This window comes from Osmia bicornis, chromosome 4, assembly GCF_907164935.1.
Source record: "Osmia bicornis bicornis chromosome 4, iOsmBic2.1, whole genome shotgun sequence".
In the NCBI taxonomy this organism is placed as follows: domain Eukaryota; kingdom Metazoa; phylum Arthropoda; class Insecta; order Hymenoptera; family Megachilidae; genus Osmia; species Osmia bicornis.
In genome coordinates this window covers 11,893,890-11,919,263 of record NC_060219.1, presented here as the reverse complement: position 1 = coordinate 11,919,263, position 25,374 = coordinate 11,893,890, and the positions used below count along the sequence as shown (strand labels likewise).

The following is a 25,374-nucleotide window of genomic DNA, read 5'->3' as shown; positions in this document are numbered from 1 at the left end:
CGTTTTTTCTTATGGTAGAATTAAGATTAGAATTCAAGTAAGACGGTCACGATAAGGTTGTATCTATACATTTGCACATTCGAGACATAGTTAATACATACATACATACTGTATCGTGATATTAGATATGTTACAATCTTTTTAAACCGATAAAAGAACATACCTTTCTAACATGATCAAAAACATTGTAAAAAAAAAAAATAATTGATTTACAATTTTGCAATTATCTAATATTTACATTATTTGTAAATATTCTTCTGTTTAATGAATTGATAACAGATGTTTAGAATTATACATTTCGTTTGAAGGTTTATTGTTTATTTACGGCATAAACATATTTATGGATTAAAAGTAATAAATCAATAAAAATCTGATACTTAACATTTCAAATTAAAAGTCGCTATTCAATGTAATTATTGTTAATACATTCCATTAATGCCGTGGTATGTAAGAAATAATTGTTATAAAAACATCATTGCTGTGCAATGTAAAAATGTCAAAAAAAAATGTATTGTTTATCTCCAATAACATCTGTTCATCAAACATTTCCACTGAAATAACAAAAATACAAAATAGTATGTAATAATAAAACAGAAAATTTGATAAAAGTATATTGTATATTGCAATTATAATATATGTATGTATTAAAATCAAATTAAAAATTCATTCAATACAAACATATTTGTTTTTTGTATCTAATTCTGTTTGAAAGTATAATACCAAGAACACGATATTTTAAAAAACAACAAACAATTTTGATACAAAATATCTATTAAAAATACGTTTGTATTATGAATTTCTAATTTCACAGTTTGGTATACCATATGACTGTTAGTAGTCTTGACTAGCTTATCTACTGAAACCTTATACAATTTTTAATATACTGACTTCTAAAACATTTGATAATGTATTATTGACAAAAAATTGCGATTTTATATAATATTTTAAAAAACATTGATCAATTACACTTTTTATGCAATCTTTTGTCACATACCATTTTGTATATGAAATGTTCATAATACATATTTAGTAATTTGTATTAGAAGCAATAGCTTTTGCAAATTTTCTATGTGATCAAATGTAACTATTTAACATGTTTTACATGCATTGTACCATTAAGTTTAAGAAATATACAAATAAATATAATCAAAAAAAAATATTTCATTCTGTCTAGTATAGAATCATACTGACAAATAATTCAGTCATGACTTCTAAGAATTATAATGGCTAACCAGATTGAAGAGATTTTGCCAGCATAACATTGTACATGACATACAACAGCAAATTCAACTGGTCCACTAATATTATGAATCTTTGTTGCATATAAATCTTTACACAACTCATCTACATGACATTCGCGTTTGTTTAATACAAAACCGTGAATATGATAAGCTCTATATAATTGTTTTAAATCTTTTTTACCTAATTGTATCTCGGAAAATGGTTCTATCTTAGATATGGAATTTCTTACAACAGCAGTTGCATGTCGATTAAATATTGTTGTTAAGCCAATATTACTTCGCCAATCAGCCAATTTATCCTTTAAACATTGTTCTATATCTATAGCAGTCTTTTTAATTTGCTTAACTTCTTCATCGGTAATGTGTAATTCAAGTGTTTGTACATTATGATCAGTTTTTACCAAAGTGGTAGTATCAACGGATCGCCAGTCTTTACTTGATTTCACGTCATACTTAAGATTATGAGGTAAAATGGATTTTTGCAAATTTTCCCATATCTATAAACACGTTATTTTTAATAATAATAAAAATGAATATCATTTGAAACAAATTTATTCGAAAAATTATTATACTAACACCAAAATAATTAATTAGACGAGACACCTTCATTAAAGGACAATGACTATCATCCAGTTTATGATAATTTCCCGTTTCTGGATCCCATAATACATATATTCCATTATTACTGATACTCAGAACAAATGCAGTCAATTTACTTATTTGTGATGAACCTGTTAAATAAAAAATATTAATTTATGCTTATATAATTAAGTTTCAAATTTTTATGATAACAATGCATACCTAATAAAACATATGTTTGTAGATCAAAGCTTTGTAATAATGCTGCTAGTAATGCTGCTCTTCCATAGTGATCTACTTTCTTTATGTTTAATGCTTGACGCGGTGTAATTGGTCCGTAATGAGCCGGTAACGATGGTAACAACATCACTATTTTTGCAGCATCTTTTGGATTTTCTAGGCCACTAATTTTGTACGATGTAACAAGACAACGCTGAATTCCTTTCAGCAATGTATTTGTAGTTGTACTTTCAGTGGATTTAGGAGTATTGGGATGCTCCATTTTAATTAAAACATAAATTCTAGTACAGGATTGACCAGGACTAGCTTGTATATAGCCAAAAAGTAACACTGGGCTGAATAAAGGTGACAATGTAATCCATCTTTCAAGTTCCTGATAATTTCTATGATATTCAAGGGGAATTCTAGTTTCACCTAGCCATTGTTGACCCCAAACAGGATGTTGATCATACAAACGAAATTTTATACAATATTCACCACTCTGTCTTGGTAATTCAAACTGTACTGTTTGCTGCCATACAGGTGCTGGGCCCTCTGCTATTGATGTTGCATGAATTGTATCACCCCATTCAACTTCTATAAATGGTTGAACCAATGCAGACTCTTCTCTAATTGGTATTTCTATTCCTCTTAAAATAGTAACAGCTAAAACTGTTTTTCCTATTGTATGATGTCTACGGGTTCCTGATGATGATTCTAATGGATGCTTAATTTGAAACAAATTTCTGAATGACATATCAAGTAAAGAAAGTGCAGGTTGTTCTGTTACAACTATATCCGGTGGCTTCACATTTTCTTCTTGGACTCTTTTAGAAACAGTTACTTCTGAATCTACATTGAATGTTAATGCTGGATCTTCCAATAAAAAATACTTTACTTGTTTCTTACAAAGACTTTTGGGTGGTCTAAGTAAAGACAAACTATTCTGAGGATCATTTGGATCATTACTTAATTTATACAATTGGAATGTGCATGGTTCTTCTTTTTGTTCACCATAGTTCTTTACTGTGACTGTGCATATTACTGTTCCAGCATGTATTTTACCTAAATTGTCACTTATCGCAAAATCAATTTCTACTTTATTATTTTCAACATTACGCTTTGGTAATGGTAATGGTAATATACTTGATTGCCCACCTTTAGTTAGTACTTGTATCGAAAGATTATTACATTCCATATTTCTGATTAACAATTTATGCAATTTTCTATTAAAGGGGCTATTTGCTTTACATATAATCTTTTTCTTAAATAATAAACAGACAGATGTAATTTCAATTGTAACTGACTGATCCCTTAATGTATTAATGTTAACATCACGAATTACAATTTCTAAAAGCTTCCCATGAAACTTATGGTTTGATTCATATTCTAACATTTTCATGTTGCTAAACTCAGAAGATTTAATATCATTGTAAATAAAAGGACTGTCAGATGCATACAATCCATCTTCAACTAAATTCGTTTCTTGATTTAATTTTTGCAGACTTCCATTGTCAGTGGTAAGAACTTTAGTTCCTTGATCTTGATGTATAGTTGGATATGAATAACAAAGACTCAGATTTTCTTCTGTTTGATTTTCTATACGTTGTGCATACCCTTTAATAAAATCAATGTCTAGGGTGGACATATTTATAGTAAAATGATTTAAATTTGTCAAAAAAATATGAATATACATATATAGTAGCTATACTTAATCATTTCGAGTTTTTGCGTATGTATGTACATTCATTTAACATTTACATCGAAACGTTGCTTAGTAACGGGTAAACAGTAAATTTGATTGTGACTGCCATCTAGAAATTAATAAATCATTAAAAAATTCTGTATTTTTCTTTAAAAACATGGCGAAATTTTAAATTCATTCTCATTTTAAATCAATCATTTTATCGTAATTCAAATTTATCAGGTAATTTTATTGAAAAAATTTTGTAAAATTCAAGGAGATGTAAAACTTTAAAGAGGTCAGAAACCGCAATAAAGCGAGATCGCAGAATCAAGAGTAGAGAGCGGACACGGTCTCTGCCCATGGGCAGGAAGTAGATCAACTACAATTCATCGCATAATCAATCTGTCGAAGTTTATGCATTGATTTTATGTACATTCCTTACCTCAATATCATGTAATAACCTTCTTACAACTTATCAAAATATTTCTTAACATAATTAATGCTCCAAATCGTCAATTTTCATTCCATTTTCTTTTTTTTTCATAGAAAACTGAAATAAAAGAAAATGTTTTATTTTAAATCATAAAGTTAATTTACTGTTATCTTTATACTTCTTTGATTTTTTAAATCATTATTCATTTTACCTTAGAGTTTAACATATAGTTTCAGTTACAGCAATATGTTTTCAGGACACCTGGTATGCAAAGACAGGATCAATACCTAATATGGGTGTCCATAATCCAAATGTTGTTAACCCCATACAACTAAAATTAAAATGAATGTGTATTATATACATACACCCGTTTAACGTTATTTGACATAAATTTGTTAATTTATATGTAAAATATACGTATAATAAAGTAAATAACAAAAGAGGAAATAGTCTACTAAACTATTAAATAAACTTCTTTGTATGGAACGTTTAAATTCAATATAATTTTCAATTAAAATAATATCTTTCCTTACAAAATAAATATATGAATTACGTGAGTCACCAATCAAAACGTACAATCCAAATATGGAAGAAACTGTTCACATCGTAACCGAATTTTTTACATAAAAGTTTCTTACCCTTTCGCATTTTGCAGTCAGAATTTAGTCAATAATTATATCTTTTCGTTGTTTACGTGAGGTATGTTTTCAGAAATCTGCATTGTTATTAATATCAATAAAACAAGTGATTGTATTATTAATAGGGGGACTATATTTTCCTTACAAGGGTCGTGAATTCAGGTACTTGTGAGTACTGCGGTCGGAGAAGAACCAATCGCGAAAGGAAATGAGATCATCGGCGACCAATCTGAGCACGCTGACAAGTCACCTACCGAAGGTATAAATAGTTGTCCCAAGAGGATGGTGATGCATTCGTTCGCTCCAGTTTGCTGATTGTTGGACAGAAGTATCGTAGTTACTAGCGAAAGCTCCATTACTTGCTTTAGCTACTATCGACGTCTTTCGCCAATATACATATAATACTCATTTAAACATCTTTAAAACTTTACAACAGCTACAAAATGGTAAGTTTCTTCTATCTTATCAATATTTAAATTGAATATGAAAGGATACTCCTGTTACTTGGGGAAGGCAGCCATTTTATAACGGTTTTAAGTACTCATACCGGCCGGCTTTCAAACTTTTTCAATATTATCGTCTCTCTTCTTTTATTTAAACTTGTTGATATATATTGCAGCTATTAGAACAAAATTTTTGTGTTTCGACATTGATATCGATTTTTTTAATCTAATTTTTTGAAACTTAACGCATTAAACGCAATAAATTTTATTTTAGCGTGAATGTATCTCAGTTCATGTTGGACAAGCTGGAGTCCAGATCGGTAATGCTTGTTGGGAATTGTATTGTCTGGAACATGGCATTCAACCCGATGGTCAGATGCCATCTGACAAAACCATTGGCGGAGGTGATGATAGTTTCAACACCTTCTTCAGTGAGACTGGTGCAGGAAAACATGTACCCAGAGCAGTCTTCATTGACTTAGAGCCTACGGTAGTTGGTAAGTGCCTTTGATTTGATCAATTTCAATTTAAATATGTAATTGTAACCAATATTTCCATTTTTTAGACGAAGTACGTACCGGTACTTACCGTCAGTTATTCCACCCAGAACAATTAATCACTGGCAAGGAAGATGCAGCAAACAATTATGCTCGTGGTCATTATACAATTGGAAAAGAAATTGTTGATCTTGTATTAGATCGTATTCGTAAATTATCCGATCAATGTACCGGCCTTCAAGGTTTTCTTATTTTCCACTCCTTTGGAGGCGGTACCGGGTCTGGGTTCACTTCTCTTTTGATGGAGCGCCTTTCTGTCGATTACGGCAAAAAGTCAAAGTTAGAATTCGCCATTTATCCTGCTCCACAAGTCTCAACAGCAGTTGTTGAACCGTACAATTCAATTCTCACTACACATACTACTCTTGAACATTCCGACTGTGCATTTATGGTCGACAACGAAGCCATCTACGATATATGCCGTCGTAACTTGGATATCGAAAGACCTACTTACACAAACCTGAATCGATTGATCGGCCAGATTGTATCTTCGATCACAGCGTCTCTACGATTCGACGGTGCTTTGAACGTCGATCTAACGGAGTTCCAAACGAATTTGGTACCGTATCCTAGAATTCATTTCCCTCTGGTGACATACGCCCCCGTCATTTCAGCAGAGAAGGCTTATCACGAACAACTCTCTGTATCAGAGATTACTAACGCTTGTTTCGAACCAGCAAATCAGATGGTGAAATGCGATCCCCGTCATGGAAAATACATGGCTTGCTGTATGTTGTACAGAGGCGATGTCGTGCCCAAAGATGTAAACGCGGCGATCGCCACCATTAAAACGAAACGTACCATTCAGTTTGTTGATTGGTGCCCTACAGGATTTAAAGTTGGTATTAATTATCAGCCACCTACTGTGGTACCCGGCGGTGATCTTGCCAAGGTACAACGTGCTGTTTGCATGTTATCCAACACCACCGCCATCGCAGAAGCGTGGGCTCGTCTTGATCACAAGTTTGACTTGATGTATGCTAAACGAGCATTCGTCCATTGGTATGTCGGAGAAGGTATGGAAGAAGGTGAATTTTCCGAGGCTCGTGAAGATCTTGCGGCTCTTGAAAAAGATTACGAAGAAGTTGGCATGGACTCCGCTGAAGGTGAAGCAGAAGGCGTTGAAGAATATTAAATAATGTGATCATAAATATCGTTTTGATACTTTTTTTTTCCCGTAATAAAAAAACGAATTATCACCAGCAACGATGCATTCTTTAACTTAAACCTCTACATTGAATAATTATTTTATTAGTTTTCTATCGAATATTTTTAATTTATTTTTCATGGAAAAATAAATTCTTTTTTGTACAACATAAAGTAGGAGAACCATTGTACGATTAGAATTTCTTGCATAATTAACCGTATAAATGATAGTTAATACTATATATGTATGTATACCGCAGTTCACCAGAGTCCATAACTGCGACGCGCAGGTTGGAAGATGGTGGGGGAACGCAGCGAGTTCTCTGCTAATCGCTTTCCACTTCGTTTGGGAGTATCGCCAATCAGGGCGAAGATGCGTACTGGAGATGCGCGAAGAACGAAAATTGGTCTTTTCGCAGTTATGGACTCTGGTGAATTGCGGTATAGGTCTAGCCCTATTTCTAACTTATATTTCTATAATAAACCAGCGAAAATATACATTTATTTGTGCGTTTCTTTATACAAAGAACCGTACGAATGAGTACGTGGGACATTTACAAATTTTAAAAATTACGCAAAATGATAAATAGAAGCACACGTTTTGTTTATATGATCCATATAAAAACAATACGTTCACATAAAAAGTAATAATGGATACCATATTTTTGAACGTATTTATATTGCATTTATTTAAATTTTATATTAGAATTCATAAAATAATTCCTCTTCTGGCTCGTGCTCGTCTAAGTATTGTAGCAAGTCGAAAAAAACGTTATCATCTTCGTCTTCATCATCGTCTTCTATTGGCATTCCATGGTATAACATGTTATAGCATTTAGAGTTTGTATCTTCGAAATGTTCGTACGGTCTATCATGATTTAATATAGTATTACATAACCAGCAAAAAGGTGTATTACATCGCCAACATTTCATTTTGTTGCAGCCATCCAGTTTCTAAAAAATCATTATGTTACGACCGAATTGAATAATTAATATTTACAGTTCGTAAGCAAGTACATAAATATACTTTTAGTACCTCAATAGCAGCTTTGCATTTAGGACATTTTTGGCTATTAGTTTTAATCCAATTTTCAGACATGGTATTTTCTACTAAAGTTAAAAGTTGTTTTTTACCATAACGTTGTTCCATCTGAAGTTTCTTATCATCAGGGGCTTCTTGATATTCTGTTACTAACTGATGTGTTCCAGCTACAAAATAATGGATGTAACACAATTTACATATATACTGTATGTTTCACTAATTAAAAAATTCTATAATATAATTACTAAGTCAATTATGGCCATAATAATTTATAATGTTGTACCTGAATAAAGTTTGCATGGCTCTATACCATGATATACCATTTTGCAAAAAACACAAAATGCATACTGACAAATTGGACAATTTGCCATTTGTTCATTTGGCTCACAACTAACTGGATATTGACAGTTACGTCGTGGGCAATATATTATATCTGTCATAGTAGCTAATGTAGCACTTAATAATATAGAATCATATTTTGCAAATAATTCTGAACTTACTAGATCCTTTATCTAAAAATTTTTATAAAATTTTAAATGTATAATAGATACAACAAAAAAATAAAACATTTCTATTTGGTTTAGGAAAATAAAAGTGCACCTGTGCAGGAGTTGCTTCAGCAGTACACTCATCTTCAGGGCAATAAATATTTTGCACATTTCCATCTTTGATTCTTATTTCTAGGTAATTAGTTATGCAATCTTTACAAAATACATGAGAACAAGGCAAGAACTGTGTGCAATGCTCTCCTAATTTGTCTACAAAACAGATTTTACAAGTATAGAAATTTTTCTTAAATTCAATTTGATTTCTCTTTTCACTGTAATCAATTAATATCTGAATGGGATTTCTTCCAACAGGACAGTCTAAAATAGCTCTTTTATCATAGCGTTTTTGTATCAACTTCTTTTTACTTAAATATTTACTGTTAGTTCCCACTTTCATCTTGTTCCTTACATCTTCAGTACGCTCCTTGCCACTATTATCTATTATTCTGTTTTTCTGGTTGTTTTGGGCTTTTTCTAAAGTTTCTTTGTAATAAGTGTATATATAATTCATATTAAGATTTTCTTGTATATGCAAAAATTCCAAAGTCTCGTCTTGTAAAAATGCCACCCATGTAAATAAAATTTCTTGTCCTTTGTTTTCTGCCCATAATTCATCCAATTTTTTGCATAATTTACTCAACAATGATACATGTAACCAAGGTGAATATAAAGTAAATTTAGGTGGTAACTTGGAAGGATAATTTTCTGGTAAAACAACACGGAGTGTTAGAGGTGGTAAATGAGATATCTTAACTGTTTGTTCAGGTTCATCCAAACGTCTAAAATCCTTGTAAGTTGCATAATACTTTGGAGGAAGATTTATGAATATCATAAAGGTACACTGGTAACTACCATTTTCCTCATGATATGAAAATTCTTCTCTATTATAAATACTTTCCAGTGCAATTACTTCATCTTTCTGTTTTTCAGCATCCATTTATGTAAATTTAAAATCCAATCATAAAAAAGATTGCTGTTTAGGTTCTGTGAGATTAATACTGAAAAAGAAAATAAAATTTAATGCATATGTATAGTATACATACAAATTTTGACAATGTGATAAGAAATAGAAATTTGTTGAACAAAGTATGCTTTGCATTTGACAGTTATAGGTTAAGTGATTCTAAAACTCTGTTAAATTCTATTGTTTTTTTTTAAGAAGATAAAACTGAAGAATATAATTAACATTGTACATCAACTTTACAACCAATTCCTTTATCACTATCAAAATTTTATGTTTTATGCAAATTACTGAGCACACAAAAATCGGAAATAATTTGAACATAAAATTATACAAATGTAAATGTTACAATTGGAAACTGAATAATACAAATAAAAATATATTATATTATTAAGCTTTTGTTTCATACCAAAAGCTTATAAATTAAAATTAAAGTATATAATTAGATTTTTTCATACCTGCTTACCGCGAGTATAGAACGCGTCTGACGAGCTCAAACATGAGAAAACTAATGTATAAATTAAGAATTAATTATTCCATACAATTTTTTGAAAGAGATATCATTGAACTTGTATTATCTACGTTAAAGGACGGCACATAATTGATAACATCTGTCTTCGGCCACGTCAAATATTCGTTTGTGTACATATGGCTTGTTTTATACTGTTGTATTGTACTTGTCAAAATGTTCAAAATGAAATACGATAACGACACATGGAAATTTATTTTTCCAATTTTAATTAATTTTCTGATGTCGGTTAGTGTGTACTTTTTAACTGTACGTTTAATTCCAAAAATAAAAGATATGTTTATTAAAGCTAACCTATATGGGATTGATTTGAATAAAAATAGTGGTGAAAAAGTGTAAGTGTATTTGAAACTACATCATTACTTCATCTTCTGTTTTAAGTATGTTAAAAGCAGGTAATTCATGTATTTATTCTTTTATAGGCCAGAAACATTAGGTGTTGTTACCGGATGTGTGTTTCTTATAACACTCTTTTTGTTTATTCCTATACCATTTACAAATTATATATTTAATGAAACAAACTTCCCTCATAGCGAGGTATGCTACTAATATTTTATCTGGCATATGATATATTTATATATATATCATCACTATTATATGGATAAAATCTTAATTACAGTTTATGGAATTTTTGGCTGCCCTACTCTCAATTTGTTGTATGTTACTTTTGGGTTTTGCCGATGATGTTTTGGATCTTCGTTGGCGGCACAAATTATTGCTACCAACTATTGCTTCCTTACCACTTTTAATGGTGTATTATATTAATTTCAACTCTACCTTAATTATTGTACCTAAACCTTTAAGATCATGGTTTGGTTTCTCTGTGGATCTTTGGATATTTTATTACTTATACATGGGGATGCTAGCAGTGTTTTGTACAAATGCTATAAATATATTAGCCGGTATAAATGGTTTAGAAGTTGGCCAAAGTCTAGTAATTGCATTAAGCATTCTTGTTTTTAATATAATAGAATTATCAGGAAATCTATGGAAAGCACATCAGTTTTCATTATATTTTATGTTTCCATACATAGCCACTTCATTGGGCTTACTGAAATTTAATTGGTAAGTGATGGTTTTTTTTCCAATTCAAATAAGAAAAACAGTAATAATTAGTTTTTTTATAAGTTATGTGTATATAAATCATTTAACATTTATACATATGTTCATTCAACATATTATTTTGGTATATAAATTCAGTACAATATTATATAGTTTACATTGAGTATTGAATATGAGTTAATATCACAGTCAGGTGTAACCAGTATGTTAATAATAATCTAATTTAGCATAAAAATTTTCTACTAGCCAGTCATACTTCCATGTATTATTAAATATTGTTTCAGGCGCAAAATAGAGGTCCCGAGATTTAGAGACTCTTAGGAGATTAGTTTTTCCATCTAACCATAGTCCACTTCCTATTAGGTCCTCAATGAATGGTACATCAATAGTTTTATCTATTTCAATTTCTTTGGATTTGATTTTATCTTGTAGACTAGTTATAATGTTTGAAGGTGCCTGACATAGATAACAGTACCATCCTCCATAATGATTTAAATCTCCTATTACTAGGCCTAGGCTATCTCTTTCACTGAAGTCTCCTTCTAGTTGCTCCAACATGATAGAATTTGATTGATAAGCTTCGTGCATTAAACCAATTGTACAGGCACCAACTGTTATTGTTGTTTTAAGTGGATGCTGCCAGAAGAATCCATAAACAGACCATCTTAATCTAAAGCCAATAGGTTGTGGCCATCCATTATATACCTTGAGGAACATTAATGCCCTGGAGTTTAATATTTGTTCTGATTCCGTTGTTACATAAATATCGTCGTCTCTTAGATTTCTTACTACACTTCTCATTTTCTCCCAAATATATTTAGACACTACTCTTGATGGTTTGTGTACCTTGGTTGCTACGTTAATATATAAAATTTTTTTCTGCTTATGTTGCAATAAACCCTTAAGTAATTTATGATGAAAATTGTCTTCTGCATTACTGAAATCACAGATTACAAAAAGATCTACTACGTTGTATAGTTCCTCTACTATCACTTCTGCAATTGCTGAATTATATTCATGCAGAAAAAATGCATGAATAATACGTCTAGCTATTTTACGATGTTTCAATTTAATATTTTGCTTTGATGCCATAATTGCTCTCCAAACAACTTCTGGTTGGCCACAATCCGAACCGTGCCATCCATGAGTGCAAATACATTTTTGAAGATTTTCACTATTTTTCATTTTCTGATCATCCACTCCATATTTCCAACATATGGTATGATTATATTCTTCAAATAGTGCAAAAGTCTTGATATCTTTCAGTATTACCTCTCCATTGATTGTCTGGTAGATGGGAATTTTTTTATAATTAGTTTGTTGAATTTGAGGTTTCTGTAAAACAATAAGTATTGTTAATGGAATTAGAAATAATAACTGTTTAAGCGATATATAATACATTACATACCTGTGGTTCTTCAAATTTCACAAATGTAACAGAAGTATGAGTTGTTGATACAGTTAGTTCAGAAGGTGGAGTTGTAGCAACATAAATCATAACAATAAGAACTTGCAAGACTAATAATGTATAAAGTAAGGCGAGTTTCCCATCTAGGCGGGGCTGCATGGCACTATATCTTGCTTTAATTTTTAGTTATTCATTTTATATTTCATAAAAATTTCATTTTAGTCATAACGTTTCTGGCACAGCGTAGCACCATTCAAAAACGTACATATAATTGACTTATATGATATTTGCCTATGGATTGAACTTTTATATTGCTGATGATACATCATACAGCAAAATTAACTGAAATTCACATACTTTGTTTTTTACTTATGTATTAAATAATTAGTTGCAATCACCAAGCATGATAAATTATTATAACATGTTTGAAATATCAAAGGAATATAAAAATATTCATCTATGTGTAAAAGTTTTCGTTGCACAAGATTTGACGTGAAAAATCATAGTTTTCACAAGTATTGAATATTAAGCAATAAATAATTCTTACAATCAGTGATATTTCAGATATAATGTATACGTAATTTGTATACAAACTCACAATATAGTTTGACGCTAACGATGATGCGAATGCCTTTGCGTCGTGACGTTTAAACCGTGACGTCACCGCGCCCTGAGGTGCCATTTAATTTTAAATGACCTCGATTACTGGTTAACAATTTTTTTAAGCAAACAAAACTGTGTTTTTTAGTTAACTTTTGGTATTCTGTTAATTCTAGGATTGTTTGCTGCATAACGCCACATATTTCCACTTCTCCGTAACAAATTCAATTCATTATTTAAACATATTTCGTTGTTCTGTTAAACCCTACCCAGTTTCTTATGCTATCTTTTAAGAGCAATGGAACAAGTTCAAAAACCACGCCCAAATGCTTTTCTATGGGTCTTTTACTGTAATTCGTTAGCAAGCGCGGTTGTAACTCCTCTCAAGGCGCACGCGTCTACATCTACGAACTTATCATCTGTAATTTTTATAAATAATAAATGGAAGTAAACTATGTAGATTTGTACTCTTACAATATTATTAATTAGATTTTATTCACTTTTAATTTTTAATTGTAGAAAAAACGTCTTCAATTTTTTATAGAAATAAAATTGTATTTTGTTTAAGGTATCCAGCTCAAGTATTTGTAGGTGACACTTTTTGTTATTTATCTGGAATGACATTTGCCGTTGTTGGAATTATTGGTCATTTCAGTAAAACAACGTTGTTATTCTTCATTCCACAAATACTTAATTTTCTTTATAGTGTACCTCAATTATTTCATTTTATACCATGCCCTAGACATAGACTACCAAAGTAAGTGCTCCAATAAACTGTTTTCAGTTTATTTTAATATTTACTAATCTGTATATATATATTTTTATTTACAGATATAATAAAGAAACAGATAAGCTAACAAACAGCAATACAGTATTTAATAAAAAAGATATTGGAGTCATTGGTATGGAAAATTAATTTACTAACATTAAAATAACTTGATCCAAGATCACATGGGTCTATTTTTAGGTTCATTCATATTATGGATATTTGTGAAGTTAAATATAATAAAATGGGAAGAAGATGATAAAGGTATCATTACTTGCAATAATTTTACATTGATTAATTTTGTTCTAATTAAAATTGGACCAATGAGGGAACCTACACTAACTCTAATTTTACTGCTAATTCAGGTAAGTTTCCTTTAAGACTTTTGCCTTGAAGCACTAAATCAATATATCGTTTATATGGAATACGCTGATGCATTGAACAATTATTGATATTCTAGGTTGTTAGCAGTTTATTAGCATTCGTTATAAGATACCCTCTTGCTTCAATTTTCTACGATATTTGATGAGGTATGTATTTGAAAGAAATGGTCGTATGAAATACGAAATTACTGTATTGTTTCGTAATGAAATAATATATTATCTATCAAATTTCTCTGTACAACAATTTTCAAATACGCACGTGTTTTCGTATTTTATATTCATAGTGTCATTATACAGCCACTGAGCATTATGAACAATGTAGGTACTGTTTTATTGTACTATTCCCAGGAAATGAATATGTTCCTTTCTAGTTTGTAAGCCATATTATAATTTGATATCTCAAATTTTACATGATTTGATTAAAAGATATATGTACAAAATAATGTAAAATACAGTTTTAGATTCGTAACTACAATTTTTAGTAAACTATTACAAATTAATTATTCATTTATTTTTTGTTTTTTAACAATTTTGTTTCAATAAGCAACATGTATGTGTATACAATATTTTAAGTATTGTATAAGCGTACAACCTTTAGTACGCTTATATGTTCTAAGAATATTTAATATGATATTTCACAAAATACAAGTGAATAACAGATCTTGTAAACGAAAATTTTATAAAAGTTTAAATAATCAACAATTGAAGTGGTAGTAGGCATCATGTCTTTGTAGTCTTATATCTAACGAAAACGCTAAAATAGATGTTTTATAAATGCAATTTTCAAAAATAGAGTTCGTAGGAACTTACAGTTGAAAAACTACTAAAAAATAATGTAGTTAAAAAGTAACTATGATGGATTTTTAATATTTTACTTTAAATTTCTACAGAAAAAACAACAGCAGATACAAGTGTATGGTATTTGTAAAAAGAATCGATGTATTACTGCAAAAATTTTACTGAACTCGCGTATAAAACTATATTTACGGATCATACCATAGACACGAAACTTCATTCTTTAATTCTGGTAACCATGTGTATTATTTATTTTAAATTTCGATCCCGATCAGTGTTGTTTTATACAAAAAAAAGCTTATGAAACATTTTGGAAATTAAACATTATACTGGAACCTAGTTTATCTTTTATTGTAAGTTGCGTTTTTGCAGCATCTCTCAGACTGAAAATATGTGTAAGCTCCATGGCTGTGCGACCTAATGCTAAGGCCTTGTCAAATAATTTTATTGCTTCTGTTAAATTTCCTCTGTTGAAAAAGTAAAATTTATATTTTAGATCGATATAAAGAGTCAATATTTTTTCAAAAATTAAAGAAAAATAATATTGATTTACCTTTGAACTTCAATTGTTCCTAATGTTTCATATCCATATTCACATTTGTCATCTAATAACAATGCTTTATTGATATATTCAACAGCTTTATCAACATCAGCATTCCATTGTAACTGTAATAAACCTCTGTGCACATGGACTGTTGCATTAGTTGGATCTTTTTCAATTGCTTTAGCAAAGTACCTATCTGCTTTCTGATAATCTTGTGTTTCCGACAACATCTATATTATTGTACGACACACTGAATTAGATATTTAATCTGATATAAATTTCAGTAAAATATTACTTAAACTTTTATTTATACCTGTGCATACAAAGTATAACATTCGGGACAGTCTGGAAATTTCTCAACTGCTTGTTCAAAACCTTTCATAGCTTCTCTTATTACTTCCATATCCCTTTTTACTATACCATAACGATAATCTGCATAGCACTTCTGTACAAATGCTACTCCAAAGTTGGGATTAAATTCAACAGCTTTTCTAAAATCTTCCCTGGCTTCATCTATGTTTTCCATAAGTAAGTTTACCTGGAATTATAATTTGTATGGTTTTATTTTCTCATTTTATTAATCTTTAAATGATCTCTATCAGTACCTGGCCTCTATGATGATAAATGTCACCACACTCGGGATCAAGCTCAGCAGCCATTTTAAAATCACAAAAACTTTTTTCTGGATTTTCCAGTTGCATAAATAAAGTAGCCCTTTTTATCAAAGCATTTACTTTCACACCATTTGAAACAGAATCGTTATCTATAATAGTTCCAAGATCTTCAATTGCAGCATCATGCTGTCCTAATAAAAGGTAAAATGTGGCTCTTGTGAGTAATACTTCCATTCTGTGTAACAGTGTATTTGGTTCAGAACTGTCAAGTTCTTCATTGCATAAGGGTATTACATCATCATAATTTTGTTCTTTCACAGATTCTAAAACTTTTAGAAGACCCCTGAAGATTACATAAATTTTAATTATATAAAATCTCTTTCACAATACATGTACGAATTGATAACAATTTGAAACGTTTTGAAATACTTACTGAGAAATATTACCATCATTGGCATTTTGAAGGCTTACAAAAACAGGATCTTTAGGGAAAGTACTAATATATGTTTTAATAAAATATTTGCTAGGCATTATTAATTTTTTGTTTGCCAAATGTTCCATTGCATGTTGTCTACCTAAAAAAGTTTGAAACTTGTATTTCAAGATACATTACATACATTTAGTTTTATTAATGCAGGGATTTTAAAGTACACATTTTCACCTAATTGCTTTAAAACTCTATCTGCCATTAAAATTGTTGTTTGATTAGAAAAATTTTCCAAAATACATGCAGCAGTAACATCTTCCAAAGCTGACTCTAAATCATTACAGTGTTCCATTGCCCTTGCCCTACGTAATAATGCTTTTGCATACTTTGGTTTTAATTCTAAGGCTTTTGTACAATCTGCTTTGACAGCACTATACTTTTTCTGTAATATATAATTACATGATGTAATTGTAAAACATATCAAATACAAAGTGACAAAAAGTGTTACCAATTGTTCATAAGCAGCAGCTCTATTTTGATAAAAAGTAGCAAGAACTTCTGTATTTTCCTTAGGACATATTTCAATTGCAAGATTGTATTGTGTTATTGCTTCGTCGAACTTTCCTTTTTTAAACTGTTCGTTTCCTTCATTTTTGTATTTTTGAGCTTTCTCCAATAGAGTCTACGATCATATATCCTCATTTGGTATATAAAAATTTAATGTTATAATAAAATACAAATAGTACTTTAGAATTGCTTAACATTGTAATCCCATGTAATAACTTAACAATAAGAACTAAAGATAAATGATAGAATATATAACTTGAAAATACCTGAAAGTTGCATTATAAGTAAGGTACTACTAACGTTTTCATCATAATATAATCATAATATTTCTAACCTCAGGTTCAGATGTACTTTTTGGTGGGTAATCGATGTCAATTGAAATTTGTTTGTCAGTGGCTGGTGTGCCATTTTCCTTTGAGCTACCCTTTGATTTACCACGATTTGATTTTGAGGATGGCTTATTGTTAGTATTGTTTTTATAATACATATATCCGAGCCCTAAAGCAACCGGCGCTGCAACAGCCAAAGCCAGTTGCCATTTTGGTAGCGGGCTACTGGTCACGCTACTCGCGCCACTTGCACCCGTCATTTTTCACTAATTCTTTACTGTTTCGAAATGTTACAGGCTACCTTGATTTTACGTTCTTCTTTAAATCTCAATGGTAGGAAAACGGGCAGTGAAAACTAGTGTAAAGTCAGAAGCAAATTATTTAGTACGCATTTCCACCGCCGTCCGAACTTAGCGTTTAATCTTATGATCACCATGAGCTAAGTATATACATTTTTCCTAGAGCCTCCATTACCATTTTCTTGTCACCTCCTGCTATATTAATCGCAGCGCTTGTAGTGGTAGGTATTGCAATTAAAAATACCGATGAGCACTTGTTATTTTAATTTTAAGGTTCTAACAGGGTTTTGTAATTTTATTTTTAGATTATATTTTAAAGTAATTGTTGATCCTTCTTAAAAAATGTGAAGATTATTAATGTTTATTTTACAATTTCATTCTATTTTGAGCATGTAATTCTGTTATAAATATTCTGTTTTGTTTGTTAATAATAGAATGTTACTTCATTGTTTGATATTCGCGCCCTGTCTTGATGCGTGCACAAAATTTTATCTAAAAGATGGCAACGGTCTGTCAACAGAAGCGCAATTCTGTCCGTGTCAATATCTATAGTTCATTGAATTTTAAAGAGAACGTAAATTATAAGAAATGTTATGAAAGTTATGAAACTCAGCAAATAATGCTAAGTGATTGGGAGTATTTACTGCGCTGTAGAAAAGTGTAATATATAGAAAATTTGCGATTTCACACGTCTTAAAAGGTGTGTGACGTTTACCAAAATGGCACTACAAGAAGATGAAAACACCTGGTGAGCTGCTTTTCGAATTTCAATGCTGTTTGAAACGAGCCGAAAATATTTCTTCATCAAAATTGAAATTTAATTTCTTATTTTATAAGTGTTCACTATTTTAAGTAATTTTTTTCATTTATCCATTGTAATACTATTTAATTATCATTTACCTCAAATACTAGAAAATATAGGATACTAAAAATAAGAAAATTTATGTACTCTCTATATATTACTCTGTTTCATACATTAAACAATTTTGATTTAATCTTTTCTATTTAACAAAACTGTATCATGGGTACTTTAGAAGCTAATTAATATTCTATTTAAGCTTATTAGTATGTTTACAGATGTTTGTTAATTATTTCATAGAGGTATCGTGCATTAAATAATTGTCATGTATAAATTATATTAAGGTAATAAAAAATAATGTGTAAAACTTTTTGAGAAAGTTTATAAAAAAATAATTTGTAATAATTTATACTGTAGTGAATAAATTAAAATTAAATAATTAAATTAGGGTATTGGAGCTGGAAGCAGCTCTTCTTGATACCGAAGCACCATCAGCATCTGACATATATGCAATTTGTAAAGGACAAGCAGTTCCTATAAATTTAAGGCCAGATGTATGGCAGGCTTGCTTAGATGTTATTGATCGGGGTAATCAATTAAATCACTTCAATGAAGTTTTTGATTTACCTGAACAAAATATTATTCGTGATGATTGTCAGCAATTAGTTGGTAAGTTATATTTCTTAAGTTTTCTATGTATATTAGGAGAAATTATGCATTCATCTAATTAAGAGTATAATTTTTTGTTACAGCTAAGCTAGGAAATGATGATGAAGACAAAGTTTCTGTTGTTTCTGATTTAGAGTCTATTTTAACATTTTACTGTAAAAGTAAAAGGAAGCAATACGAAAGAGGAAATGGATGGATAGAATTATTGGGTCCATTGATAGCTTTAAAACTTCCACGTAGTCCAACATATAATTTGTTTGAAGCTATAATAGACATTTATATTCCTAGGTGTGATATTTTATAATTTAAATTGTTTCATTATATTTGAAGTATGATTATTTTTTTTATGAATAATAATAATATTGTATTATATGTATTTAGAGGTGAAACATATAGTTCTGTATTAAGATTGTTACTACTTTATCACGAACCAGAATTATGTTCTTTTTTGGATACAAAAAGAGTATCTCCTGATCAGTATACAAAAGGATGGGTGACTACTTTATTTGCTGGTGTGTGTTCATTGCCAGCTGTTTGTACAATGTGGGATCTATATTTTATGCAAGCTGATCCATTTTTTATGTTGTTTCTTTCACTCATTATGGTAATAAATGCCAGGTAAGAATTATGAAATCAATTTTTTCTATACATATACTATTCCTATTTAAATAATATTGTTTTTTTTTAGGGAGCAAATTTTAAGTATGAAAGATAATGACAAGCAAAGTATAATTGATGCAATTGCTGCTTTACCTTGCGCTTTGGAAGCAGAAGATGTAACAGATTTTTGTTCGTTAGCACAGTATTATGCAATGAAGACACCATCGTCTTTCAAACACGATTTATATCCTGTTATGTTCGGTGAAAGTTTCGATGAGAAGTATATATCGCATGCACTTTGCTTACCAGTATCTGCCCAAGAATTAGTTGAAAATTCTATCGAAAGTCCGTCCGTACCTAATACCTCGGTTGAGTCTGTTAGATTTTTTTTAGTGGACTGTAGGCCTGCAGAGCAATATAATGCAGGACATCTGCCAACCGCGTTTCATTTAGATTGCAATTTGGTACGTTTCCGTTTGTCTTTCTCTATTAGTATTTGCGTATTAATCTATTGGAATGCTATTTCAGATGCTCCAAGAACCCGCTGCTTTTGCCACGGCAGTGCAAGGATTGTTGCAGGCTCAACGACAAGCACTTGCTGTTGGGTCACAAGCTGGCGGAGAACATCTTTGTTTCTTAGGAAGCGGTAGACAAGAGGAAGATCGTTATACGCATATGGTAGTTGCGTCCTTTTTACAAAAGCATACGCAGTATGTTAGTATGGTTACATCGGGATATCAAGGTAAGGGAAAATTCTATTTAAAATTAGATGACTAGTAAAAAATGATATCTTCATTCTTAACGCTATTGTTTTAGCTATACACGAATATTTTGGCGATGAAGTTGTTTCTAGTCTTATTGATCATAATTCGCAACATTGTTTAGTGTGCAATGCTAATATATCCGAGACAAATTCAAACGAAACAAGCCCTGTCAAGGTTAAGAATAATAATTCTGATTTTCTTGGGAAGATCAAGAAAGTAAAAGGAAAGTTATTCGATTATATTGTTAATCCATCGGCAAGTGTACATAGTAACATGGAGAATAGAAATAGCAAAGATTTAGAGTATATTAAACGACAAAGAAAAACAGGTCCAGTATTTAGTATAGACGATGATCAAGAATTGGGTAGGTTTTAATTTCTATGTATTTGCTATGTCTATGATTCCAAGTAAATATTTATTTCATATCATAATTGTAGATATGACAATGACGAATAATGAAAGTGAGGAACCGATTGAAGTAGTATCGATTCAACAATGGATGAAGGATCCAAAATTGTTACATTCCTTTAAATGTCAAGAAGTGAAAGTTAATGGAGATCTCTGTGATAGGTAAGTATTTGAATATAAAATATAAGATTATATTTGAAGAAATGTGCTTTCTCGTGTAATATTTTGATTTATTTTTCAGTATACTTTTAGTTACTGACACTCATCTTATAGTACTTCGAGAAATACAAGAACGGAAGGGTGCAGCGCACGTAATTGTTAAACGTCCGTTAACGAGTATTGTTAAAATAACATCTAGAAAAAGACATTCAGATTTGATTACATTTAAATATGGTACCACACAGTATAATGACACAGTTATTTCAGATATGGATAAGTTTCTTATTCCTAATGCTAGCGAGGCTACTAAATTGATTACACAACAAATTTTGAAACAATTAAAAACGTCGAATTAATGGTGGAATTTAATAGAATTGTGTACGATGGTACATGCGATATAAAGTCCAATTTATTTTAGATGATTTTTATCGAATAAATTTCAGGATTGACATTTTTTTTTAGTGTCCTTAACTAAATGGTACCACAAATGCAACATGTAACATTAGCATATCTAAAAGAAGATAGTCTAAAAGTTAATAGCAATTCGTACAATTTCATCACGTATCATCAGCAGCAACAATACGGCCAACATAATTTGTATTTCGATTCTAAGATTTTTGTGATTTCGTTAATTCATTATTTTCATAATTATATTTATATTTATTCTATTTCACTTTGCACTTTTAATGTTTTCAAAGATGTTTAACTTCCACGAAAAAGCATTTTTTGCATTTCTTTTTTGTAGTAATATTGACAGTGAACAATCGCTAATTTTATTTTTATTTTACATATGGCTAAATGGCGGCCTTACTATAAAAATGAATAGGAGAGGTAATGGACTCTGAAAATTATTCAGTAATATGAATATGACGGAATGTAATGTGCCATGGACTAAAATATCATTTTTTCTTTTTATGTAAATATTTTCAGTAGAAATGTATCAATATTTATGAAGATCAATTATTCATTCTTGAACAGGACACTAAAAACTTTTAATCACAAATTTTAATATATTATTATATTATATTATATTTGTATATGTTGTAATGAACTGATAATTGGTCCTAATGTACTGCAGTTTGAAAGATATTACCAAATGGTTATAATATTTGCATTTTATAGTGTATGATCTTGCACTAAATGTTTACAAAATATTTACAAAGGTACAAAATACATTAAAAAGTAAACAATATCACTTTTACAGGCATACTTATTACACTGCCTGATTATATTTCGAAGAATTTTTAAAGTTTACGATATTTCGAAAATATATTTGAAATTCATACAAAAATCTTAAATAACAAAATATTCCTGTCATTTTATGGAGTTTATATGTGAACTAAGTGGTACAATTCTTTTTCAATTTAATAATAGAAATATATTAACGAAAGCATGTTGAAATTGGTCTCATTATGAGTTCTTTGTGCACACAATTGTACTGCCTTTTTGTAATTTTCAGACAATACAATTTGCAACAATTATTAGTTTGTGTATAGATTATAAATATTTTAACATGGTTGTAATTTCATGTGTTCTTTTAAAGGAATTATTTTTTAGAAGATACATCAATGTGTATTTTATGTTTAAAATTATAAAAAGGTAATTTGAAATATGATTAATTTTGTCAGAACCTTCAGTCTTGTAGATACTATCAGCATTGTGAATATTTGTAATAATAGTAATCTGTAACATACTTCGTTCTGTGTATAGTATAAATTTTCTATTTATGTGCTTCCATATTGAACGGCAAACTTAAATAATGAGACAGTTGTTATTTAATGAATTTTAGAATTTAAAGAGAACTATAGTGTGTTGTAAACCACTTAAATATAAATCTTCAGTTGTATGTAAATAAATTATATGTAATTCATCATGAATGAGTTTAAATAATACATATTTTCAAGAGATTGTGAAAATAAAATACAGTTATACCTCTTGATACGTATTATGATGAATAACTATTTTAATATTTATCATTTAAAGATTATGAGAATTTTATTTTACATATATTTTCATTTACATTTTGAATGCTGTGACGATATCGCGTTACCTAAAGTAAGATTTATATTTATATGAACTATGAGTAATGCATTGAAGCAACGTTCAGATGTTTAAATCGCTGTTTTTTTGAAGTAAAATAACTTATATATTTTCATTTATTCATAAATTAATATTTAATGCGTTGTATTACACCTGAATACTCGTTATCATGTATATAAACATATTATGATTAGTAGCCTCAGTTGATAACAGACGTTCCGGCAGGGAGGTAACTGTCGTGACATATATTTCACGAATGCATTGGTTTGTAACGTAATAATATTTAAAAAAGGGTTTGCGATGGGTTCCATCAACTGGGGGGAATTATTCCCGGGAAGATGGAGTCCTGTCATTTTTATTTCGTACATGGCCCTTTTTGTAAATCAAGGTACACAAATGTGGTTAAGTTTGTTATACTTGTTTTGGTATTAATTTTTTGTTTATTATATGTCCTCTTTTCATTCCAGTTTATATGCGTCATTATCAAAATACAAATTAATATTGTTCAATTGTTTTTATTACAGGTATTATTGTAACTTGGTCTCAAAGAGATGGACACTACGAATATAACATTATTATGGTAGTATTGATGACAGAAGTGTTAAAACTGCTTGCCTCAATTATTTTGTATTGCAAAGAGTAAGTAATATTATATTATAGGCATAGAAGTAATTCAATCAACATGATCTATATACCATTAATATGTACAAATTTAATTATTGTTTCTAGCAATAGTGTCTCAAGTCTCATTCAAGAAGTAACTAGAAATAAAAAAGGTAATTGCATGTATTTTTAAGATGTTAAAACTAAAATGATTGATTTAGTACATGTTTAAGATATTAACTTAACAGATGGTTTAGAGACTATCAATAGTTCATATCTTAATGATACGTAATGTAAACGAACTAGAAAGATAAGATAAAGATTTTGCAAAATTTGGTATAGGTTTTTAAAAAAATGTAAAAAAAATATGTATGTGAAATAATTGTTATTCATTTTTCTATTCCAGTGTTACTTCTGTACACGATACCTTCATTTTTATATTGTCTGTACAATAATTTGGCATTTATCAACTTGGCTGCATTTGATCCAACAACTTATTATGTTTTATTGCAACTTCGTGTTGTTATGACTGGAATTATTTTCCAGGTACATATCAGAGATTTATCTTGTCACATAAAGTGGAACATAAACAAAATTTTTAAAGTATTATTTCTTTTAGGTCGTTTTTGATAAGAAATTGTCACTTAAGCAATGGTTTTCATTAGTATTGTTAACTATTGGATGTATGGTGAAACATTTAGAGTTGGATTTAAATGTCAATATATTTAAGGCCAAAGTTAACTTAAATAGTAATATAATTTTAATATTTTTACAGGTAAATACTTTATCAGTATAATTGGTAGTATATTATTTTAATTGTAATCTAACATTATCATTTATATTTTTCAGACTATTTGTTCTTGCCTGGCTGGAGTATACAATGAATATTTACTTAAAGAACAGGGAGCAAGCATCAATATTTTTGTACAGAATGTATTTATGTATGTTGACAGTATATTTTGGAATTTTTCAGTTTTTATATTACTCTACATTTTTGAAAATAGCACATCTAATATATTTAAAGACGCCAGTCCTAGTATACTTTTACAACCAAAGGTTATTTTAATTATGTTAAATAGTACAGCAATCGGAATAATAACAAGTTTGTTTTTAAAGAATTTAAATTCAATTTTAAAAACGTTTGCTAGCGCATTAGAATTACTATTTACAGCAGTCCTGTGTTGGTTCATATTCAGTATTCCTATTCATTTAAATACTGTAGTTTCGATAGCTATGGTGAGTTATGCAGTGATATTATATTCGCAAAATCCAGTACAAAATGTTAAAACGAAAGAAAGAACAAAGGCTGATAGCATAGTTTAATGAAATTAATTAAGTAAATTTCTATTATTCGATACATCTAATTGATTCTAAGAATATTTTACCTCATACAAATCTGTTACTTATGTGTTCGTCGTTTACGCTTTATATTAAACAACTTTTATAAGATAAATGTATAATTTTTATATAGTATTATAAACTGTAACTGATTTATTTTGTGTGTAAATATTTATA

The 25,374-nt window shown here is 29.8% G+C and overlaps 8 protein-coding genes across 13 annotated transcripts; 4 read left to right on the top strand and 4 right to left on the bottom strand.

The window, feature by feature from the left end:
* Window positions 1-79: 79 nt before the first annotated feature.
* On the bottom strand, window positions 80-5,131 carry LOC114879562 (coiled-coil and C2 domain-containing protein 2A-like). 4 transcript variants are annotated; one of them, XM_029194577.2, is made up of 7 exons: window positions 4,798-4,909; window positions 4,371-4,490; window positions 4,169-4,276; window positions 2,043-3,853; window positions 1,818-1,972; window positions 1,423-1,738; window positions 80-551 (listed from the first exon to the last, which is right to left on the bottom strand). In XM_029194577.2, the coding sequence occupies exons 4-7, from the start codon at window positions 3,733-3,735 to the stop codon at window positions 433-435; spliced, it is 2,283 nt and encodes a 760-aa protein (XP_029050410.1). In that variant the 5' UTR covers window positions 3,736-3,853; window positions 4,169-4,276; window positions 4,371-4,490; window positions 4,798-4,909; the 3' UTR covers window positions 80-432. The 4 variants fall into 4 exon arrangements, with proteins under 4 accessions (XP_029050410.1, XP_029050409.1, XP_029050407.1 ...); XM_029194576.2 differs by lacking the exon at window positions 4,798-4,909 and adding an exon at window positions 5,052-5,131 and having other exon boundaries at window positions 458-1,738; XM_029194574.2 differs by having other exon boundaries at window positions 458-1,738.
* On the top strand, window positions 5,090-7,003 carry LOC114879563 (tubulin alpha-1 chain-like). The gene is made up of 3 exons (XM_029194578.2): window positions 5,090-5,243; window positions 5,515-5,737; window positions 5,806-7,003. The coding sequence occupies exons 1-3, from the start codon at window positions 5,241-5,243 to the stop codon at window positions 6,930-6,932; spliced, it is 1,353 nt and encodes a 450-aa protein (XP_029050411.1). The 5' UTR covers window positions 5,090-5,240; the 3' UTR covers window positions 6,933-7,003.
* A 420-nt stretch (window positions 7,004-7,423) lies between these two features.
* On the bottom strand, window positions 7,424-10,049 carry LOC114879583 (E3 ubiquitin-protein ligase RNF14-like). Of its 2 annotated transcripts, none has more exons than XM_029194621.2 (5): window positions 9,961-10,049; window positions 8,586-9,531; window positions 8,269-8,497; window positions 7,980-8,152; window positions 7,424-7,897 (listed from the first exon to the last, which is right to left on the bottom strand). In XM_029194621.2, exons 2-5 carry the CDS (start codon window positions 9,468-9,470, stop codon window positions 7,646-7,648), a joined length of 1,539 nt encoding a protein of 512 aa, XP_029050454.2. In that variant the 5' UTR covers window positions 9,471-9,531; window positions 9,961-10,049; the 3' UTR covers window positions 7,424-7,645. The 2 variants fall into 2 exon arrangements, with proteins under 2 accessions (XP_029050454.2, XP_029050453.2); XM_029194620.2 differs by having other exon boundaries at window positions 9,953-10,039.
* Window positions 10,050-10,179: 130 nt separating this feature from the next.
* On the top strand, window positions 10,180-14,389 carry LOC114879586 (UDP-N-acetylglucosamine--dolichyl-phosphate N-acetylglucosaminephosphotransferase). Its single transcript, XM_029194624.2, has 7 exons — window positions 10,180-10,358; window positions 10,446-10,560; window positions 10,643-11,088; window positions 13,662-13,850; window positions 13,925-13,995; window positions 14,061-14,224; window positions 14,320-14,389. The coding sequence occupies exons 1-7, from the start codon at window positions 10,180-10,182 to the stop codon at window positions 14,383-14,385; spliced, it is 1,230 nt and encodes a 409-aa protein (XP_029050457.1). The 3' UTR covers window positions 14,386-14,389.
* On the bottom strand, window positions 11,136-13,513 carry LOC114879584 (beta-1,4-mannosyl-glycoprotein 4-beta-N-acetylglucosaminyltransferase). Of its 2 annotated transcripts, XM_029194623.1 has the most exons (3): window positions 13,092-13,513; window positions 12,494-12,835; window positions 11,136-12,420 (listed from the first exon to the last, which is right to left on the bottom strand). In XM_029194623.1, exons 2-3 carry the CDS (start codon window positions 12,650-12,652, stop codon window positions 11,293-11,295), a joined length of 1,287 nt encoding a protein of 428 aa, XP_029050456.1. In that variant the 5' UTR covers window positions 12,653-12,835; window positions 13,092-13,513; the 3' UTR covers window positions 11,136-11,292. The 2 variants fall into 2 exon arrangements, with proteins under 2 accessions (XP_029050456.1, XP_029050455.1); XM_029194622.1 differs by having other exon boundaries at window positions 12,494-13,513.
* A 46-nt stretch (window positions 14,390-14,435) lies between the features above and the next one.
* On the bottom strand, window positions 14,436-17,927 carry LOC114879582 (mitochondrial import receptor subunit TOM70). Its single transcript, XM_029194619.2, has 8 exons — window positions 17,524-17,927; window positions 17,131-17,304; window positions 16,857-17,064; window positions 16,629-16,770; window positions 16,187-16,538; window positions 15,895-16,119; window positions 15,591-15,811; window positions 14,436-15,504 (listed from the first exon to the last, which is right to left on the bottom strand). The coding sequence occupies exons 1-8, from the start codon at window positions 17,776-17,778 to the stop codon at window positions 15,336-15,338; spliced, it is 1,746 nt and encodes a 581-aa protein (XP_029050452.2). The 5' UTR covers window positions 17,779-17,927; the 3' UTR covers window positions 14,436-15,335.
* A 294-nt stretch (window positions 17,928-18,221) lies between these two features.
* On the top strand, window positions 18,222-23,093 carry LOC114879581 (TBC1 domain family member 23). The gene is made up of 9 exons (XM_029194618.2): window positions 18,222-18,565; window positions 19,065-19,285; window positions 19,369-19,573; window positions 19,667-19,903; window positions 19,974-20,349; window positions 20,414-20,627; window positions 20,702-21,013; window positions 21,087-21,219; window positions 21,299-23,093. The coding sequence occupies exons 1-9, from the start codon at window positions 18,537-18,539 to the stop codon at window positions 21,570-21,572; spliced, it is 2,001 nt and encodes a 666-aa protein (XP_029050451.1). The 5' UTR covers window positions 18,222-18,536; the 3' UTR covers window positions 21,573-23,093.
* Window positions 23,094-23,168: 75 nt separating this feature from the next.
* Window positions 23,169-25,353, top strand: LOC114879587 (UDP-galactose transporter senju). The gene is made up of 6 exons (XM_029194625.2): window positions 23,169-23,644; window positions 23,781-23,895; window positions 23,986-24,032; window positions 24,266-24,405; window positions 24,479-24,634; window positions 24,709-25,353. The coding sequence occupies exons 1-6, from the start codon at window positions 23,557-23,559 to the stop codon at window positions 25,180-25,182; spliced, it is 1,020 nt and encodes a 339-aa protein (XP_029050458.1). The 5' UTR covers window positions 23,169-23,556; the 3' UTR covers window positions 25,183-25,353.
* The last annotated feature ends 21 nt before the right edge of the window (window positions 25,354-25,374 follow it).